General features: G+C 42.0%; 1 protein-coding gene across 1 annotated transcript; it reads left to right on the plus strand.

Moving 5' to 3' along the window:
• The first annotated feature begins 7,700 nt into the window (after nucleotides 1-7,700).
• On the plus strand, nucleotides 7,701-21,495 carry LOC112226875 (myosin-6). The gene is made up of 39 exons (XM_024391511.2): nucleotides 7,701-7,812; nucleotides 7,918-7,957; nucleotides 8,284-8,496; nucleotides 8,778-8,921; nucleotides 9,875-10,031; nucleotides 10,162-10,189; nucleotides 11,596-11,701; nucleotides 11,792-11,884; nucleotides 12,025-12,088; nucleotides 12,185-12,283; nucleotides 12,384-12,487; nucleotides 12,602-12,740; nucleotides 12,848-12,966; nucleotides 13,086-13,235; nucleotides 13,344-13,514; nucleotides 13,615-13,924; nucleotides 14,076-14,146; nucleotides 14,228-14,433; nucleotides 14,523-14,646; nucleotides 14,838-14,974; nucleotides 15,073-15,328; nucleotides 15,437-15,679; nucleotides 15,764-15,940; nucleotides 16,054-16,199; nucleotides 16,287-16,377; nucleotides 16,479-16,868; nucleotides 16,974-17,100; nucleotides 17,223-17,341; nucleotides 17,444-17,640; nucleotides 17,904-18,087; nucleotides 18,179-18,344; nucleotides 18,437-18,561; nucleotides 18,656-18,964; nucleotides 19,078-19,281; nucleotides 19,391-19,687; nucleotides 19,800-19,904; nucleotides 20,003-20,098; nucleotides 20,196-20,330; nucleotides 21,381-21,495. The coding sequence occupies exons 3-39, from the start codon at nucleotides 8,296-8,298 to the stop codon at nucleotides 21,399-21,401; spliced, it is 5,811 nt and encodes a 1,936-aa protein (XP_024247279.1). The 5' UTR covers nucleotides 7,701-7,812; nucleotides 7,918-7,957; nucleotides 8,284-8,295; the 3' UTR covers nucleotides 21,402-21,495.
• Nucleotides 21,496-21,694: the final 199 nt, after the last annotated feature.

The following is a 21,694-nucleotide window of genomic DNA, read 5'->3' on the forward strand; positions in this document are numbered from 1 at the left end:
TTCAAAAGGTTAGTGATTCATTTTATCTCTAATCCTGCTTTTGTGACTCTATCTTTGGCTAGAAAAAATGGCTGCGTTTTTCCTTTGATTTGGTGGTGGTCTAAAATAAATATATGTTGTGTTTTTGTTGTAAAACATTTAAAAAATTGGACATGATGGGTAGATGAACAAGATGTTTATCTTTCATTTGAGGTATTGGACTTGTTAATGTGTGAAAGTTTAATTCCCTGCGCCACCTTCAAAAGCCTCTGGGTTTGGGTGGGGTATTAGTATCTTTAGGATGCCCAAATCCAGTTGAATGACTCTCTCCACTCCAATGATGATCTGGAAGAGAACATTGCCATTGTAGAGACATAACAATCTAATGCAGGCAAAGGTTGAGGAGCTATGAAGCTGTCTTGAACAGATTGAAAGAGGCCGCAAGCTGGCTGAGCAAGAGCTACTGGATGTCAATGGAGGGTGCACCCGCTGCAAGCTTTGGTAATGTAGAACTACTGATTATGGATTTTCTACTTCAGCTATAGCTGAACATTGTAAAAAAAATATATATAATTAGACATCTCTTCACCACAGCTCCCATCTTGGTTCATCCAGATCCTTCCCGTCAGTTCGTGGTGGAGGCCGATGCTTCTGATGTCAGAGTGGGGGCGGTCCTGTCCCAGCACTCTGCCCTGGATCTCAAGCTACATCCCTGCTTCTTCTTCTCCCACCGCCTCAATGCCACGGAAAATAACTACGATGTGGGCAATTGTGAGCTTCTTGTGGTGAAGATGGCGTTGGAGGAATGGAGACAGTAGCTGGAGGGGGTGGAACACCCATTCATCGTGTGGACCGACCATAAGAACCTGGAGTATCTCCGCACCACCAAGCGCTTCAACTCCAGGCAAGCCAGAAGGGCCCTGCTGTTCACACAGTTCAACTTCTCCCTCTCGTACCGGCCAGGATCCAAGAATGTCAAGCCAGATGCACTGTCCCGTCACTAAAGCCCCGTGGTTACCACCCCGGAGCCCGAGACCATCATTTCCACCTCGTGCCTGGTTACGGCACTCAACTGGGGTATAGGGAAACAGATCCGGGAGGCGCAGCACTCCCAACCGAACCCTGGGGAGAGCCCTGATAATCGGATGTTTGTGCCTGACGCTGTCCACTCTGCGGACCTGGAGTGGGCCCATTCCTCCAGGCTTGCCTGCCACCCGGGCTCCCGTCGGACCCTGGCCTTCGTGCAACGCGCTTTTGGTGGCCTACGATGGTTTCCAGATGTCGCCACGTTTGTCTCCCCCTGCAAAGTCTGTGCTCAGAATAAAACTCCTTGGCAAGCTCCTGCTGGTCTTCTGCAACCACTGCCTGTCCCTCACCATCCCTGGTCCCACATATCCCTGGAGTTCATCACGGGTCTGCCCCTATCTGAGGGCAGCACTGCCATCCTGACTGTGGTCGAACGGTTTTACAAGGCCGCTCACTTCATTCCTCTCCCCAAACTACCAGCGGCCAAGGAGACGGCCCAGCTCATGGGGCAGCACGTCTTTCGGATCCATGGACTGCCCGTGGACATGGTCTCCGACCAGGAGCCTCAGTTCTTCTCCCGGTTCTGGAAGGCGTTCTGCTTCTCATTGGGTCATCGGCCAGCGTGTGCTCTGGATTCCACCCCCAGTCCAAAGGCCAGTCGGAAAGGGACAAACAGGATTTTGAGACTACTCTGCGCTGCCTGGTCTCTGCCAACCCCACCTCCTGGAGCCAGCAGCTGGTGTGGGTTGAGTATGCCCGCAACATCCTTCCCTGCTCTGCCACAGGCCTATCTCCATTTGAGTGTTCCCTGGGGTATCAGCCCCCGCTCTTCCCAGAACAGGAAGAAGAGGTCGGCGTACCTTCTGCCCAGATGTTCATCCGCTGCTGTCGTCGTACCTGGAGGTCAGCCCTCCTCAAGACCACCTCCAGGTATCGATGACAAGCAGATCGATATTGGACCCCGGCCCCCTGTATCGTCTCGGGCAGAAGGTATGGCTATCCACCAAAGATCTGCCCCTCCGGGTGGATTCCCGCAAACACTCCCCCTGGTTTATTGGCCCATTTCCCATCTCCAAGATTATTAGCCCCTCTGCTGTTCGTCTTCTGTTGCCCTGTACCCTTCGTATACACTCCTCCTTTCATGTGTCCAGAGTCAAAGCTATGTCTCACAGCCCTTTGTCTACTGTTTCCATACGCACCCACGTGTTGAATGCTTGCTGACATTTTTAAGACATTTTTTTTAAGACATTTATAATAATTTCCCCCGTGTATTTATACCTGTGTTCTCTGTTTGTCTGTTGCCAGTTTGTCAAGTCAACCAGCGTTTTTGTTCTCAGCTCCTGCTTTTCCCAGTTTCTCTTTTTTTTGCTCTCCTGGTTTTGATGCTTGCCTGTCCTGACCCTGAGACTGCCTGCCAACCTGTATCTTTGCCCCACCTCTGGATTGTTTGACCTCTGCCTACCCTGACCCTGAGTCTGCCTGCCATCCGGTACCGTTGCCCCACCTCTGGTTTACTGACCCCTGCCTGCCTTGACCTGTCTATTGCCTGCCCATGTTGGAATATTAAACCATTGTAAAATTTGACATGTCTTCATCTGGGTCTTACCGTGATTTCTGATAAAGGTAGGACATTACCTAGTTAATTAGCCAACTCTTACTATAGTCACTTATCTATATCCTTGACTATCTCAGAGAGTTGGAGGGTGATGAGGCTATCTGAGATCCTGAGGTCAAGCATCCTTTTTGACGTTGGCATTGGGATAAGGTTTGAGTTAGCAGGGAACCCGAGAGAGGCCAAGCAGGGGTGGACAGACAGAAAAGCCATGGGGTGTGGGGTGGGCAGGAGGGTTGGGTGAGTGGGCTTAAGTGTTTCAAATGTGAGGTGATGATAGCTAAAATAGAGAGAGAGATAAAACAACTCTATTGTTCTCAAAATAGGGCATTAAGCTCAAGAGTCAGGGTGTCAAATTCATTCAATAAACCACCTCAGATAGTTAGGCTTCTCACAATACCATGCAGCATAATTACACTAGCAGCTGGTCTGTCACAATAAATCCCTATGCCACTCCGCAACAACAATACTTCTCGATTGTGGCTGTGTTTGATACAATGTTTTTGGAAAAGTGCCATTAAAACAATGTTTGAGTTTTCATGATCTAAAAAATAAGTTGTCAAAGTTTATATAAATTGGAAATAATATAAACTGAACATAAATATAAAAACAAAATGTAAAGTGTTGGTCCCATGTTTCATGAGCTGAAATAAAATGTCCCAGACATTCTCCATACACACAAAAAGCTTATTTCTCTCAAATACTGTGCACAAATGTCACGGCTTCCGTCGCAGTCGGTTCCGCTCCTTGTTCAGGCGGCGTTCGGCGGTCGACGTCACCGGTCTTCTAGTCATCGCCGATCCACCTTTCGTTTTCCATTTTCCATTTTCCATTTTGTCTTGTTTTGCCTCATTACTTGTCGTGTATTTAACCCTCTGTCACCCCCCCCATGTCTGTGTGTGGAATTGTTTGTTTGAAAGTGCTTGTGGACTCCGACTGGTTTGCGATGGGTTATTATATTTTGTTGTTCTGGGTGCCGTTGGTTTTACTATTAAACTGCTCCGGTTTTTACCCAGTTCTGCTCTCCTGCGTCTGATTTCCCTGCAGCCAGTCAGGGAAAAAAAAATCATAAAAATCATATTCATTTTGTGTAATTTGCCACTCTGCATTTCATTTTGTCCATATTGATTTTGACATCATAGTCTCTCATAAAATACCATAGTAAAAATACTAAGTAGTCAGTGCCTGTTGGTGTCTGCAGAGACTCTGTCCTGGTGCGGTTTGCTGTCCCTCGCCAAGGTTCTGTCACTTCTGTCAACACAATGTTCTGGCCATCAGAAAACCCCATTGGAGAAACAGGAATCCATCAGCAGTGAACATGCTGACACCTTGTACAGTAGCTGTGGGGAGAAAATATCTGTTGAGGATTAGTGTACAGAGAAGTATTTGATAAGTGATTAGGAAAAATAAAAGGTGGCATGACATGATGACACATTGATTGACATTTAAACGACTAAACAATCTAACATGTTTTTTCCCCACTATGGTTGCTATTGTTGCTATTCTTAAATAACATGCTTGATAAAGGTACATTTTCACACCTATTTGTGGTGACTTGTAGCTCCCTGCTATTAAAATATATGATAACTATTTGCCCTTAGGAAGTGTTTACAGATTTATTGCATTGCATTCATTCTTTGAGTTTGAGGGCAATTACAAGGCAGTCCTATAAAATACTTGCCTGGCTACCCACACTCCTTGCTCTGGCCAAACACTACGCCACGCCCACGGACGTTAGTTTCTTCTCTGCAATGAGTTTGGATCTAGGTACCTCCCCAACCCGTCTCCCAATGTAAACACATTCGGGCTGTCTGATTGGTTCAGAAACCGATGGGTTTAGCCAGAGCTAGAACACATGTGGGTTTGAAAATTTGTCATGGGCTTTGATTTATTACAGACGATCCAATCGCTGATTACTTTGTTTTGTACAATGCCCCTTGTGCCTATCGTCACCACAAACAACTTCAATGATGGCAGTCTCAGACTGAAGTATGTAGAGAATGACAGCAAGTATGGGTAACTCCATACTTGGAGTGGGTCTGAAAGTGGGCGTTGCAAAAGAAGTGGGTGGATCAACAGCAATGTGTGTAACATCAGTGGGTGGATTAACAGCGATGGGTATCGCGGGTCAACAGTCAGTTGCATCGCGGGTCAACTTAATGTTTACATAGTAGGTTAGCATAATTACCGTAGCATGTTAGGATAATTAACATGGCAGATTACAGAAATGAGGTTAAGGTTAGGAAAAGGGTTAGGGTTAGGCTTAGCTAAAATGCTAGTTGCAGTTGTCAACAATCGACTCGTCGTGTAGCCCAATCAGCCACGCAAAACTGTCTTGACTGCCCAATTAGCAGATTCGCTTTCCATACACCCACTTCTCTTGATCCTCCCCACTTCTGTTGACACGCCCACTTTCAGACACACTCCATGTATGCAGTTATCCATGACTCAATGACAAAGCAGAGCCGTCAGGCTAATAAAATACATGGTGTTGTTAACCTGCCAATTGTTCATATAAGGTTAAAATGTCAAGAGGTGTGTGGACTGCTGTGAATAGGGCTCAAAGAGCACTCAGGAACAGAATGTTACAACTGATAGGCACAATTAAGGGGTTGGACAAGTGGAATATTTAAAACCTTTGAGTGTATGAACGTACATACATGTGTGTAGGAGGTAGGTATGGTGATGGTGCACGTAACAAGTCTACTACTGTATGTCACTCATTTTAATTAATTCAACTAACTAAAATGCCCCATTTGCATCTAGCTGTCTTATACCTTCTCATGTTAATTTAATATGGGCTGGCTTGACTTTGAGCAGAGTGATATAGGGAGGTCAATTTTATCTTCACAGGGTCTTTAGCAGTGGCATGGCATTTCTCACTTCAATTTGCCACCCTAACGCCAGCTGTCATTTGCAGGCCTGGGGAAGCTATCAGAAGATAAATCATCTTAAAACTTGTTACCAGCACTTGACTCATCTTTAACCTCTTGACCTTTTGAAAGGCTGTGACGATTAGTGGAAGTTACTAACATTCTATTTTACTTTAAGTAGTTACATTTCATTGCTTTTCCTCACTTTGGGAGTACTTTATTATTTGTATTTCTTCGACACATCAAATGTGATGGACAGAATTCCCGGGATGTAAATATTTGGACTCAGAGAAAACCAGCCATGACCCTGACTGTACACAGATCAGTGTTGACTCCACACCATAAATGTAACATAACATATTGATGGGTTACAAGATACAACTGTCACTCTCTCTTTATGTGAAAGAAACCTTTGTTGGGTATGGTCATCTGCTACAGTTGATCCTACACGTAGGCAATGGCTGGACACTGAAAGCTTAAAACCCACCATGACTCACAAGCTGTCCTCCTCAATCAGTGAGAGGCACTCTGCAGGAATTTGACAGGGTTATCTTTGTCCTCAGACACAATGCCATGTCAACAAGACTGCAGTTAAGGGAGAGAGTTTTAGCTGGCTGTTGGTAGGTGATAATGGAGAACCTATGGAAGCCCATTCCAGTCAACATTTTGTTTTTACTATCTAAAATGTTAGATTTTTATTCCAATATTTTTCACTTACATATATCAAAATGTTAAGGTAGTATCAACATAAACATCAACAAGGCCAATGACCTTGGCGTCGTAGTGATCCGCAGTTACTGCCTCTGTCTCCATTATCTATTGTTATTATTATCTTTCAGCTAAATCTAAAGCTTGTCACCTGTGACAGACCTCCGTCCGTGTTGCATGACACTTGCCGCCTGGTTAATCTCGCTGCGTAAATGTTCTTTATTTAGACCGGCTCATTGGCTATTTTATATTGCTGCTTATGCTTCCACAAAGTCTATGCCTATGATAACAAAACACAATATGTTACCAATGTCGAACATGAACTCCTCTTAAGCCCTCTGGGAAATTGAAGACCCTGTCATGACATCTTTTTCTTAAATATCCCTTTGTGAAATCCAATATCTTCTTTTGTGTTTTCAGAAAAATACCAGTAGTCAAATAATTATCCTTATGCCACGGTAAGACATCTGAGACGTGTGGATAATCTGAATTATCCTCTTGAAACATTTGCTCTAGTTCTTTAATGCAGGGGAGACTGGGGGAAATTGTAACAGTTCTTGTATTTTACTCTATTGCTTAGAGACCATTTGAACTATACTTACATCTGTCTCCTAATCGTTCATACCACTTATATGTCTGTACATAAGATGGTCGAATCACAATATTGATTTTAATCCGAAAAGTCCAGACCGGGGTCAAATGGAACACCTAAAGAATAAACTAAATAAATTCACTTCACTTCAAAAACATTCATGAATATGAATTAGCATATTATCATAGAAGTATGGAATGATTTTGCAAGAAATATGCACATTTCTATGTACTGTACACAATAAATAATTACAGTAAAACCCATGTGTGTGCTGGCAATTCGGTTCCTCTCGAAACATCTGAATAATCTCACGATGCCGATATTATATCTGTTTACAACTTCTTTGACTCTCTACAGGACCCCAAGGCTATTTAAAGATAGTATTTCAATAATTAACGAATAATTCATACATTCTTTAAGTTAAAATCCCTTGTTTTCATAATTTGGCTGCTTGGCTCAGGGACATTTTAACACTGTGTTACAATTGCCCCCAACCAAGCAGCCATGACAAAACCTCATGTGACTAGCAAGCGACAACAGTAGTGACACGTCATTCATGTCAATGTTTAGTGATGATAATTATGCTTGTTTGAATTATTGGACAAAATTATTGCGCAGGGCAGTATAAGAAAAATACAGCCGGTGGAAAAAACTACTTTCACCCCTAAAAAACAAACATTTGCCCATAAAAGAAATAGTGAGATGTATTTGGCTATAACTTGTTAAGCAGGAACAGAACATAAATGGGCGAGAGGAAGTTATGATTAACTACAACTCTCCGCGAAGCACCTAATATGGAGCCTTCAGGGACACCGTCACTGATAAGACTACCTCTACTCGGGGATTTCTACAGTACATGGCTTTCCGACACTCATTAACCCCCACCACCCTTGTACCCCAACCAAACACAGACACAATAACATTCCTGGCCCCTGAGATGCATATCCATATTTGGCAGAGAGGCTTCATTTATAAAGAGGACACATGGTCTGGACCACAATAGGCCACCATACTACTGCAAGGTAAGATGTGATGCTGGAGCTATAATCTTCCTTTTTGTGTGAAGAAGGTGAAAGGGTGCTAGAAAGGGTAAATATGGTTTAAAATGTGTGTTTTTGTTTCCACAGGACCATTACCTCCATCAGTCATCATAAAGGGGTTGGTGTGGTAAGGGCATTTTAACATCATGTCAGGGTGTTATTGATTCTGCATGAACCTTTGTTAAAATGTTTTATTTTAAATCAAGTCGTACTGTTTCAGAAATAATGCCTTAGAATCAATTGAATACATGGAAATCGGAAATTAAATAAAGTCATTCAAAATGAACAAAAGGAATTTAAAAAAATCTACAACATTTTATTAAATTCTATTCCGTTATTTCAGTGATGCCTGATATAACATGGAATAAATGGAAACGTGCAACAAATAGCTCTTTCATTTCTTTAAATAAAAAAGAAATAAATAACGGAGTTGATTTCCTCTCCTTTCTCTAGACACAGTAAATCATGGGAGACGCTCATATGGCAGAGTTCGGGCCCGCAGCCCCTTACTTGAGGAAGTCAGACAGGGAGCGTCTGGAGGCCCAGACCCGTCCCTTCGACATGAAGAAGGAATGCTTTGTGCCTGACACCGAAGTGGAATTTGTGAAGGCTTCCATCACCAGCAGAGATGGTGACAAAGTCACCGCTGACACTGCGAATGGGAAGGTTAGTAAGCTGTGAGAGAGCTGCTCAACCAGGACAACTAGTGATGATAAGATTATATTTGAACAAAACATGACTTTATATGTAATATTACAACAATTATGCCAGAAACTACTGGATCTAAACACTTGTGTGTTACATTTACTGTAAAAATATATATAATTGTGAAATCTAAATATCTAATACTCCTTTTTCATGTACTGTTGGTGAACAACTGTTTTAAAATGACTGACAAATAGTTCAACAGTACTTGCTTTTGTGACTCTGATCATTTCTTTTTACAGACTGTGACTGTGAAGGACTGTGATGTCCACCCTCAGAACCCGCCAAAGTTTGATAAAATTGAAGATATGGCGATGTTTACCTTCCTTCATGAGCCAGCTGTGCTGTTCAACCTCAAAGAGCGTTATGCAGCATGGATGATCTACGTGAGTTCACACATGCTGGATTTTTTTCTCCATTTCTTAACACTGTGGAATGAAACAAAGTAGATATTCTGACCTGAAGAGGTACTATCTCTAATAAATCAAAATTCAATTGAATCAGCCAAACACCCAACAAGCATTTTTTTTAAACCATGTTTTTGATATTTGCCACGTTTTAGGTATTCTTAAGACTCATACAGAGAATTCAGAAAGTATTAAGACCCCTTCCCTTTGTCCACATTTTGTTACATTACAACCTTATTCTAAAATGGATTACATTTTTACAAATTTGTCATCAATCTACACACAATACCCCATAAAAAATAAAAACAAACATTATTTACACAAGTATTCAGACCCTTTGCTATGAGACTTGAAATTGAGCTCAGGTGCATCCTGTTTCCATTGATCATCCTTGAGATGTTTCTACAACTTGATTGGAGTCCACCTGTGGTAAATTCAATTGATTGAACGGGAGAAACTCCCCAAATACAGGTGTGCCATGCTTATAGCGTCATACCCAAGAAGACTCGAGGCTGTAATCGCTGCAAAAGGTTCTTCAACAAAGTACTGAGTAAAGGGTCTGAATACTTATGTAATGCTATATTTCCGTATTATTATTATTATTATTATTATATTTTTGACATTTCTAAAAACCTGTTTTTGCTTTGTCATTGTGGGGTATTGTGTGTAGATTGGTGAGGGGGAAAAAAACGATTCAATACATTTTAGAATAAGGCTGTAACGTAACAAAATGTGGAAAAATTCAATGGGTCTGAATACTTTCCGAATGCACTGTATACCCAAACGATCTTAGATTCAACTGCACAACAATCTGTTTCGACCAAGAATTCACAATAATAAATGTAGGTCTAATATCATACTCTGTATTTGATCAAACTCTATTAAATATGTACTTTCAGTTTTTCTATTTTGACTCCTTCCTGTTTCTACAGACCTACTCCGGGCTGTTCTGTGTCACTGTCAACCCCTACAAGTGGTTGCCAGTATATAACCAGGAGGTGGTCTCAGCCTACAGAGGCAAGAAGAGGAGTGAAGCTCCTCCTCACATCTTTTCTATCTCCGATAACGCCTATCAGTACATGCTGACAGGTAAACTCACTAAGATGACTTAGAATATCTTATTCAACTTTCACCCAAAAGATATTCAAACATTACGGTACTAATAATAGTGTATTCTTTCTAAAAAACAATTGTGACCATGTCCTTATATCTATTTCAGACAGGGAGAACCAATCCATTCTTATCACGTGAGTTTTCTCTCCTTTTCATCAAGCTGAATTTGTTTATTTTATAGGTCTTACATTGCCTGGCAGTGACATCAAAGTGTTGCTACTGTATAGAAGCTTAATGTGGCTGTATGCTGTCATAAATGGATGGATTAATTGGAAAGTATTGCACTGACAAACCAATGACATGTAAATATTTGTGTTATTTTAACTACCTCAATTTGGACTGTTGTGTTGATACATCTGATTAACAGTGGATAAAGCATGCACTTTGAATTTATTGACAGGCATCCTGTGATTCCTGATAAGAAGGAACTTTAAAAAATATTGAAGCCTGGTTGGGGGCTGAGGGCAAATTAATGTTGAACAGTCAGTACATGCCAGTATTGGTGGATAGAGGCAATATTAATGGTGATATGACGGGCCATGGCTTTTCACAAAAGCTGGTACGGTCTTACTTAGCTCACCAATTGAAAAGGACTTGGCTGAGATCAATGAGATTGAGCATCCACGCTAAAATAAAAGAACATAGAGCTAACATTGTGTTTGCATTGGACTTCTTGCTCTTGTTTGATGTTGGGCGTCAGGAGTAAAGTGATATTATATCTTGAAAACTTGAATGTTGACATGCAACATTTGTGGGATTGTATCAAAGGTAGACTAATGAAGAATATACACAATTTTTTTCTTTGTATGGCTGGTTTTTAGGGGATAAGGGAATAGTGAGCTAAATTGTTGCACTTTAGGGTGTAGCTCTGCTGGTAGAGCATGGCTCAGCTGGTAGAGCATGGCTCAGCTGGTAGGGCATGGCTCAGCTGGTAGGGCATGGCTCAGCTGGTAGGGCATGGCTCAGCTGGTAGGGCATGGGTCAGCTGGTAGAGGCATGGCTCAGCTGGTAGGGCATGGGTCAGCTGGTAGGGCATGGCTCAGCTGGTAGAGCATGGCTCAGATGGTAGGGCATGGCTCAGCTGGTAGAGCATGGCTCAGCTGGTAGAGCATGGCTCAGCTGGTAGAGCATGGCTCAGCTGGTAGAGCATGGCTCAGCTGGTAGAGCATGGCTCAGCTGGTAGAGCATGGCTCAGCTGGTAGAGCATGGCGCTTGCAACACCTGGGTTGTGGCTTCGATTTCCACAGGGGACTAGACTGAAAAAAGTATGAAAATGTATGCACTCACTGCTGTAAATCACTCTGGATAAGAGCGTCTGCTGAATGACTAAAATATAAATGTAAAATGTACAGCATTCTGATTGCTCCGGAATCTTTTTTAATCAGTCAGAAGACAGCCTTGAACCAAGTTATTAGTTTAATTTATTTCATGATGCATCGATGTTCAGTTCTAAAGCCTGGCCATTTGAGTGTGAATTTTGCATTTTGAGATTTCCCAGTTGAGCCTATTTTACTGTTATATACTGTATTTGTATCCTCAGCGGAGAATCTGGTGCTGGGAAGACTGTCAACACCAAGAGAGTCATTCAGTACTACGCCAGTATTGCAGCTGTAGGAGGAAAGAAGGACACAGCCTCTGAGAAAAAGGTTAGCTTGTTGAATAAACAGATAACATGTTCTCTAATGGCACTTTACCCTTCATTACTGTAATCAAAGCACTGCTATGAATACTTCCAGGGGACTTTGGAGGATCAAATCATCCAGGCTAACCCAGCTCTGGAGGCATTTGGTAACGCCAAGACCATTAGAAATGACAACTCTTCAAGATTCGTAAGTTTCTGTCCACAGACCATTGTGATCACACTACAATTTAAAACATACAACATATGATACAATGCACATAATATACGCACTATGTATGTTAATTGTATGCCAAAATGAATGATTGGTTCTCTTTAACTTTTATTCAGGGCAAATTCATCCGAATTCATTTTGCTGCTAGTGGAAAGCTAGCCTCCGCAGACATTGAGACCTGTAAGGAATATTCAAATCAACTATCAACTATTCTCATATATACAATAATGTTAAACTGCTACCTTCAATGAACTTTTCCGCCTTGCATTTTTACAGATCTGTTAGAGAAGTCCCGTGTGACTTTCCAGCTCAAGGCTGAGAGAGACTATCACATTTTCTACCAGATTCTGTCCCAAAGGAAACCAGAGTTGCTCGGTAAATAAAGACTACTGTCATCCATGTACTAACTAAAAGATATCCTTGCTCGGACCTCACTGGATTTGACCCGAATCTGACATTTCTGTTTGCTTTTCAGAGATGATGCTCATCACCAACAACCCCTATGACTACCAATTCATCTCCCAAGGAGAGACAACTGTAGCCTCCATCGACGATGGTGATGAGTTGTGTGCCACTGATGTGAGTAAATATCGATGGTTGGTTCATCTGGTGCCATATCTGTTTTAACTAGATTACCTTCATGTATTTATTGGTGCACTGGTAGCATACTATCTCTCTCTTTTTCTAATTTAGGAAGCTTTTGATGTCCTGGGCTTCACTCAGGAGGAGAAGAATGGCATTTACAAGCTGACTGGTGCTATCATGCACTATGGCAACATGAAGTTCAAGCTGAAACAGCGCGAGGAGCAGGCAGAGGCTGATGGCACTGAGGGTGAGAGGGACTTCATTAAGAAAACGAACCTCGGTGTTGATGATACATCTTAAAGACAGTACTTTAACAAATATTCTAATGTATCGTTTCATTTTATTTATCCTAAGATGCTGACAAAGTGTCATATCTGATGGGCCTGAACTCTGCTGACCTCATCAAGGGTCTCTGTCACCCAAGGGTCAAAGTAGGGAACGAGTGGGTCACCAAGGGGCAAACTGTCCAACAGGTGAGCCAGAAATAACGTATAACAAAGATCTGAAAACACGAAGAACTCAGAGCTCAATGTTAATCAGGAAAGGTTCATAACCATTACAATAATGTTTTTTTTCTTCTATTTCATTAAAGGTGAACTATTCCATTGGTGCACTGTCAAAGTCAGTGTATGAAAAGATGTTCCTCTGGATGGTGGTGAGAATCAACCAATCCTTGGACACCAAGCAGCCTCGCCAGTACTTCATTGGTGTATTGGACATCGCTGGGTTTGAGATCTTTGATGTGAGCTGAAGTGATTTTCAATATGATACTTGAATCCCTTTTTTTTTTACCTCAATCTATTAGTGATACTTTACAAGTTGTAAAACTAAGTTCACCTTTCTGCTGCAGTACAACACCTTTGAGCAGCTCTGCATCAACTTCACCAATGAAAAGCTGCAACAGTTTTTCAACCACCACATGTTTGTGCTGGAGCAAGAGGAGTACAAGAAAGAGGGAATTGAATGGGAGTTCATTGACTTTGGCATGGACTTGCAGGCTTGCATTGACCTTATTGAAAAGGTAAGGAATAGTTATGTTTTTCAATAAGACAAGTGCACCTACACACATCTAAATGTTATCAGGTCATCAGTCACACTGCTCATATTTGTCTTCCCCTCAGCCAATGGGTATCATGTCCATCCTTGAAGAGGAGTGCATGTTCCCCAAGGCCAGCGATGCTACCTTTAAATCCAAGCTTTACGACAACCATCTTGGAAAATCCAACAACTTCCAGAAGCCCAGGCTTATGAAAGGGAAACCAGAGGCTCATTTCTCCCTGATTCACTATGCTGGTACTGTGGACTACAATATTTTCAACTGGCTGGTAAAGAACAAGGATCCACTGAATGAGACTGTGGTCGGACTGTTCCAGAAGTCTAACCTCAAATTGTTGACCGTGCTCTTCCAGAATTATGCTGGAACAGATGCTGGTATGCAAATTATTATATATATTTTTTTATATAAACCAGTTCTGAAAGCACCTAGATCAGTCCTTTTCAATAGGCATTGTCCCAGTCAAATAAACCTAATAAGATAAAGTACATTTTTAAGAAGTTATTTTCTATCCATTGTACTTCTCAGCTGATGATAGCAAGGCAAGTGGAAAGAAGAAGAAGGGATCATCCTTTCAGACGGTGTCTGCCTTGCACAGGGTGAGTATGAAAAACACATCAAACGGTGGTGTTTATTTATTCACATTTACACTTACATGCATGGCTTTATTGCTTCTACAGGAAAACCTGAACAAGCTGATGACCAACTTGAGGTCCACTCACCCTCACTTTGTGCGCTGCATCATCCCCAATGAGACCAAGACTCCTGGGGCCATGGAGAATCCTCTGGTCATGCACCAGCTGCGCTGTAACGGTGTGCTGGAAGGCATCAGGATCTGCAGAAAAGGCTTCCCCAATAGGGTCCTGTATGGAGACTTCAAGCAGAGGTATACAATACATAGGTTCAACTGAATTGGGAAACAGGTCCTCTTTTGTAATATGTATTATATTCAAGACTATGTAATACTTCAAATAGATACCGTATCCTGAATCCTGCTGCCATCCCCGAAGGACAGTTTATTGACAGCAAGAAAGGAGCTGAGAAATTACTTGGGTCTTTGGATATTGATCACACTCAATACAGATTTGGACACACTAAGGTATAACTTTTATAAGGATGATCATGCACAATATACATATATTGCAATGAAGAAGCAAATGTACATATATTTTCCAATGGAATATTCCCAAAAGTGAAAGTGCCCAAATGTTATTAATTCATTCAACAGTATGGGTTTATTCTGTATATAGGGAGGGAATTTAGATATGCTCTACTTGAAATCCCTTTAAGGTGTTCTTCAAGGCTGGTCTACTTGGTCAGCTGGAGGAGATGAGAGATGACCGTTTGTCCCTCATTATCACTGGAATCCAGTCCAGAGCACGCGGTCTGCTGGCTAGAGCTGAATTCCAGAAGATTGTTGAACGAAGGTAAGCATAAACAGTCACAAATGACTTCGATGTCTATATCGAATTCATATTGTAGTTCCATGCAATATCTGCTAAACTGTATTTGTAATTGTTCACAGAGATGCATTACTTGTGATCCAATGGAATGTACGTGCCTTCATGGGGGTCAAGAATTGGCCCTGGATGAAGCTATTCTTTAAGATCAAGCCTCTGCTGAAATCTGCTGAGTCTGAGAAGGAGATGGCCAACATGAAGGAAGAGTTCTTGAAGCTGAAAGAGGCTTATGCAAAGTCTGAGGCTCGCAGGAAGGAACTAGAGGAGAAAATGGTCTCTCTTCTCCAAGAGAAAAATGACTTACAGCTTTCAGTTCAGGCGGTGAGTTAAATATATCATCCCTTAAATGAAGTAACATGCATCAGAATTGTGATCCTTGCAAAAAATACTTGAAAATTGTCATTAAGCTAATGAAACCTTTCAACATAGGAGCAAGATAATCTTTGCGATGCTGAGGAAAGATGTGAACAACTGATCAAACACAAGATTCAGTTGGAAGCTAAATCCAAAGAGCTGACTGAGAGACTGGAGGATGAAGAGGAGATGAATGCAGAACTGACCGCTAAGAAGAGGAAACTGGAGGACGAGTGCTCTGAGATAAAGAAGGACATTGATGACCTGGAGCTCACTCTGGCTAAAGTGGAGAAGGAGAAGCACGCCACAGAGAACAAGGTCACTAATCACCTCCATATTTATAAAACAAATACAAACTGTGTTTATGTTGTTGTTTGCTCAACCTTCACTTCCTATTCACAGGTGAAGAACCTGACTGAGGAAATGGCAGCTCTGGATGAAATCATTGCCAAGCTGACCAAGGAGAAGAAAGCTCTCCAGGAGGCTCACCAGCAAACACTGGATGACCTGCAGAGTGAGGAAGACAAAGTCAACACTCTAACAAAGGCAAAGGCTAAGCTGGAGCAACAAGTTGATGACGTAAGTGCTTGATGTTGTATTGCGAGCACTAAAGGATAGACACACAGCATTCGTGTAGCCATCAGAAGTTGACTGGATAAAACAGTAGTGAGTTTTATGTTGATGTTCCCCAGCTTGAGGGTTCTCTGGAGCAAGAGAAGAAGGTCCGTATGGATCTTGAAAGAGCCAAGAGGAAGCTCGAGGGAGACTTGAAGTTGACCCAGGAAAGTCTAATGGACCTGGAGAATGATAAACAGCAACTAGAGGAACGTCTTAAGAAGTAAGTTAAAACATTTTTTTCCCAGTTTATATCATTTATGCTTATATTTGTTAATTTGCAACAAAAAAAAATGCCTTTCGGCCACAGGAAAGACTTTGAGGTCAGCCAGCTGAACAGTAAAATAGAAGATGAGCAAGCAGCTAACATTCAGCTGCAGAAGAAACTAAAGGAGCTTCAGGTAATGAATCATGTGCAATTGAATGTGTAACCATGAAAATACACATTACTCTGACTTAAGTCACCTCAAAAGAATCTTACAATCTTTTCCCCCCTCGCTAGGCTCGTATTGAGGAGCTGGAGGAAGAGCTCGAGGCAGAAAGAGCTGCCCGAGCCAAGGTGGAGAAGCAAAGAGCAGACTTGGCCAGAGAGCTGGAGGACATCAGTGAGAGGCTGGAGGAGGCTGGTGGAGCCACTTCTGTCCAGATTGAGATGAACAAGAAGAGGGAGAATGAGTTCCTGAAGCTCCGCAGAGACCTTGAAGAGGCCACTCTGCAGCACGAGGCTACAGCTGCCACACTCAGGAAAAAACAAGCTGACAGTGTCGCTGACCTTGGGGAACAAATAGACAACTTGCAGAGAGTGAAGCAGAAACTGGAGAAGGAGAAGAGCGAGCTCAGGCTTGAACTTGATGATGTTGTCTCCAACATGGAACATATTGTGAAGTCCAAGGTATGGCCCCATTTCATTATCTGGTCTTTATGTTTCTCATTAAATGTGAAGCATGATGGATTATTTAAAAACACATTTGTCTTTAAATCATGCACTTTATTTCAGACCAATTTAGAGAAGGCATGCAGGACCTTGGAAGATCAGATGAGTGAATATCGGGCAAAGTATGAGGAGGGCATGCGCAGTATCAATGACTTCAGCATGTGTAAAGCTAGGCTGCAGACAGAGAATGGTAAGTTTGTTATCGCGTATGACAAATGATCGTCAATATTAGAAAACAATGCCTTCCTCCACACGGAGGAGGAACAAGGCGGTGGAATTGTTCATAACATATTTCATAATTTACTTCACTAGGGGAGCTTTCCAGGCAGCTTGAGGAGAAGGACTCCCTTGTATCTCAGCTAAGTAGAGGGAAGCTGTCCTACACTCAGCAGATTGAGGACCTCAAAAGACAACTGGAGGAGGAAACAAAGGTGAGAGATAAATATGTTCACCCAAAGCTATATAATAGACTGTATTCTATCACGTCATCCTTAGCTAATGATACAAAATGTGTGAAAATATTTGTGCTCCAGGCAAAGAATGCACTAGCCCATGCAGTGCAATCTGCTCGACATGATGGTGACCTGCTCCGCGAGCAGTATGAGGAGGAGCAAGAGGCCAAGGCTGAGCTGCAGCGTGGCATGTCCAAGGCTAACTCTGAGGTGGCTCAGTGGAGAACAAAGTACGAGACCGATGCCATTCAGAGGACTGAGGAGCTAGAGGAAGCCAAGTAAGAAATCATGGCAGTAATTTATTCACTCTTTCACTCAAATGTTCTCCAAAGAAAGACTATGTTTCTCTTCTAGCAGATAGGCTTTCTGTTTGTGTTATGTTTCTTCTAAAAATGTAAGACGAACAAAAAGTTTGTCTGATAGCTGACCATGCAGCTATTAGTAGGGAGGTGAAGTATCATCAAAGGTTAATTTACCTATGAAGCAAAACAAATGTCACTGCAGGCACTAAATATCTCCTGTTTATTATTCTTTAATCCAGGAAGAAGCTGGCTCAGCGTCTGCAGGATGCTGAAGAAGCTGTGGAGGCAGTGAACGCCAAGTGTTCCTCCCTGGAGAAGACCAAACACAGACTGCAGAATGAGATTGAAGATCTCATGGTGGATGTGGAACGGTCTAATGCTGCTGCTGCTGCTCTGGACAAGAAACAAAGAAACTTTGACAAAGTAAACTCTTTAAGCCATAGATAAATATGCTAAATTATAGGTTCATGATCCTTTCTTTCAAATGACAATTTTGTTTGATTGCTTCCAACAGGTTCTGTCTGAGTGGAAGCAGAAGTATGAGGAGTCTCAGTGTGAGCTAGAGAGCTCACAGAAAGAGGCCAGGTCTCTGAGCACTGAACTCTTCAAGCTGAAGAACTCCTATGAGGAAACTTTGGATCAGCTCGAGACAATGAAGAGGGAGAACAAGAACCTCCAAGGTAATCTGTCAAGCTATCAGTACAGGGAGGTATATATTTAATTAATGTCAACACAGCAATCTAAATTCCACTGTATGGCCTTAACCTCACAGAGGAGATTTCCGACCTTACTGAGCAACTTGGTGAAGGAGGAAAGAGCATCCATGAGCTGGAGAAAATAAGGAAACAGCTGGAACAGGAGAAAAGTGAGATCCAATCTGCTCTGGAGGAAGCTGAGGTAGGTTCCCTCTGTCCAGAATCAAGTCATAATATATTATACATACTTATACTGTATGCCTTTATAATAAACCTGAACCATTATGATCTAACAGGCTTCTCTGGAACACGAGGAGGGTAAGATTCTGAGAGCCCAGCTAGAGTTTAATCAGGTAAAGGCTGATATTGAGCGCAAGCTGACTGAGAAGGACGAGGAGATGGAGCAGTCCAAGAGGAATCTGCAGAGGGCCATTGATACCCTGCAGAGCTCTCTTGAGGCAGAGTGCCGGAGCAGGACTGAGGCCCTCAGGCTGAAAAAGAAGATGGAGGGAGACCTCAATGAGATGGAAATCCAGCTCAGCCAATCCAACAGGCAGGCATCAGAGGCCCAGAAACAGCTAAAGAGTGTTCATGCTCATCTGAAGGTAAATTATTGTTGGTCTATATCTGGATAGGAGTGTTGGCTAAATGACTCAAATGTAAATGTAAATTTAATGAGCAATTGACTAATTCATTATACAAATGTCTTCTCTTCTAGGATGCCCAACTCCAGTTAGATGACTCTCTTCGTTCCAATGATGATCTGAAGGAAAACATTGCCATTGTAGAGAGACGCAACAATCTGATGCAGGCAGAGCTGGAGGAGCTAAGAAGCTGTCTTGAACAGACTGAGAGAGGCCGCAAGCTAGCTGAGCAAGAGCTGCTGGACATCAGTGAGAGGGTGCAGCTGCTGCACTCACAGGTGTGAACATTGTTATTTAGGGTGCTTATTATTAGTATGCTACTGATGTATTGTACATTTCCTCTGGACTGTCCCACTGTTTAACAGTGGAAACATATTCCATCTGTAGAACACCAGCCTGCTGAACCAAAAGAAGAAGCTGGAGAGCGACACAAACCAGCTTCAGACTGAGGTGGAGGAGGCAGTCCAGGAGTGCAGAAATGCTGAAGAAAAGGCCAAGAAGGCCATTACTGATGCTGCCATGATGGCAGAGGAGTTGAAGAAGGAGCAGGACACCAGTTCTCACCTGGAGCGAATGAAGAAGAACATGGAGCAGACCATCAAGGACCTGCAGCACCGCCTGGATGAGGCTGAACAAATCGCCATGAAGGGGGGCAAGAAGCAGGTTCAGAAGCTAGAGAACAGGGTGAGTGTATGCTTTTTAACGTAGATGTACATACTGTGCATTAGAGCCATATGCAAAACAGCAATAATGGTCCCTGTTACATAGCCTAGATGTTATTTTTATGTCATGACAGGTGAGGGAGCTGGAGAATGAGGTCGAGGGTGAGCAGAAGAAGGGTGCTGATGCAATCAAAGGAATTCGTAAATATGAGAGGCGTATCAAGGAACTCACCTACCAGGTGATCTTTTACTTATATTGTTGTTACCATGACAGGCATGCATAGATGTGTGCTTTACATCTACTGACTGCTATTCGCTATGGCTTCTGTCTTTACAGACTGATGAGGACCGCAAGAATATGACCCGCCTCCAAGACCTTGTGGATAAGCTGCAACTGAAAGTGAAAGCCTACAAGAGATCTGCCGAGGAAGCTGTAAGTGTGGACTTACCTAATATTGGGGATCTTTTGCTTGTATGACAGTATCGGTCTCTGCTTTTGCTGTGATGCTTGATGTGTTTCCATGTCATAGGAGGAGCAAGCCAACAACCATCTGGGCAAGTTCCGCAAAATACAACATGAGCTGGACGAGGCTGAGGAAAGGGCCGACATCGCTGAGTCTCAGGTCAACAAGCTGCGTGCCAAGAGCCGTGATGTTGGTTCCAAGGTTAGTGAGGCTAAGTTCATTTTCTGACTCTTGAATATCTTAATTTAATTTTAAAAAACAAGTGTTGTAATTCTAGTATTTCAATATCATAAGAGGAAAAATATTTTTTGTAAGTGACTATGTAAGCAGATGTAAACATTAATACTGAAAAATCAGACCAAACCTGCATTCAAATATATTTTATTATAACAGTATTATCGTAGTGCATCAGACTTTGTCAAGATAAAGCCTGTATTTGTCATATAGTATTTGTATTCTGTATTTGTAACGCTTGTTCATAATAAGACTTTTAAGGCGAATTGGTGGTCAGTTGGTTAGTCAAAGTGATTCCAAATTACACTGTTTACAGTATTCTGTTATGAGAGATGGTTCCCATCTTTAGGTCTAGGATAGGTCTACACCTTTATATTGTGTTACTTACCTTGTGAAATGTTACTACAACATTTTAAAAGTAAATAGCATTTTAAAAGTACAAAGCCATCCAGTCTAACAGTTACAGTAAGTTATGTCCCTTGACACGTGGGCTTGGTTTAACCATAAATGATTGGTTAGTGATTGGATTAAGGAGGTAATGAGGATGTAGCTGAAGGCTCATCAACTGTTACACTTATGCGAAGTGACAAAATATAACAATCTGGGTAATTTATCAGTGTTTTAAAATGTATTAAGTGACACATCTAGGACCTTATATTGAATAATCCAGGACTTCAGATTTAGGACACATTTTCATAACTTTACATTTAATTGAACCTGCAATTGTATTATCACGGTTGTGAAATGAAAACACAGAATAGTTTTGGGCACTGTAAAAACTCACTATTACCATCTACTAGGTAGACTCCCTTCACAAGTAGATACTTTTCGTTTTCAGAAAGAGGAAGTGTTTGTTCATAGGCAGTAGTTTGAAAACAAAGACACTATTATATTGCTTTGGCAGGTTTGATTGAATACAGTCTAGATTTCCACTGTATCTACATAAAGCTTGGCCAGTGCTTACCAATATCTTCTGATCTGTCTCTCTCTCTATTCCCCAATTCTTTATCATCACAGAAAGGGCACGATGAAGAGTGAAGCTCTCATATGGACCTCTGAAACCTTCTGCTGTGGTGAAGTCTATCCAAAGCCCTAAAGTAACTCTGTAGAATAAAGTCAAATCGCAATCAGATTCACATCTACTGACTGTGTCTTTATTCATAGTATGTGAGTGATAGTCTCACTCCTCTCAAATAATTGTTGCTGTCATTAATGGTCATCAAAGCTTGGCAATCTGATTATCGGCATATATTGATGTGTCATCATATTGATCTTCACTTGGTTAAATGTAGAACATTTTAACAAGGAGACTACCAATATCAACAGTTTAC

The sequence above is a fragment of the Oncorhynchus tshawytscha genome, linkage group LG28, assembly GCF_018296145.1.
Source record: "Oncorhynchus tshawytscha isolate Ot180627B linkage group LG28, Otsh_v2.0, whole genome shotgun sequence".
NCBI lineage: Eukaryota > Metazoa > Chordata > Actinopteri > Salmoniformes > Salmonidae > Oncorhynchus > Oncorhynchus tshawytscha.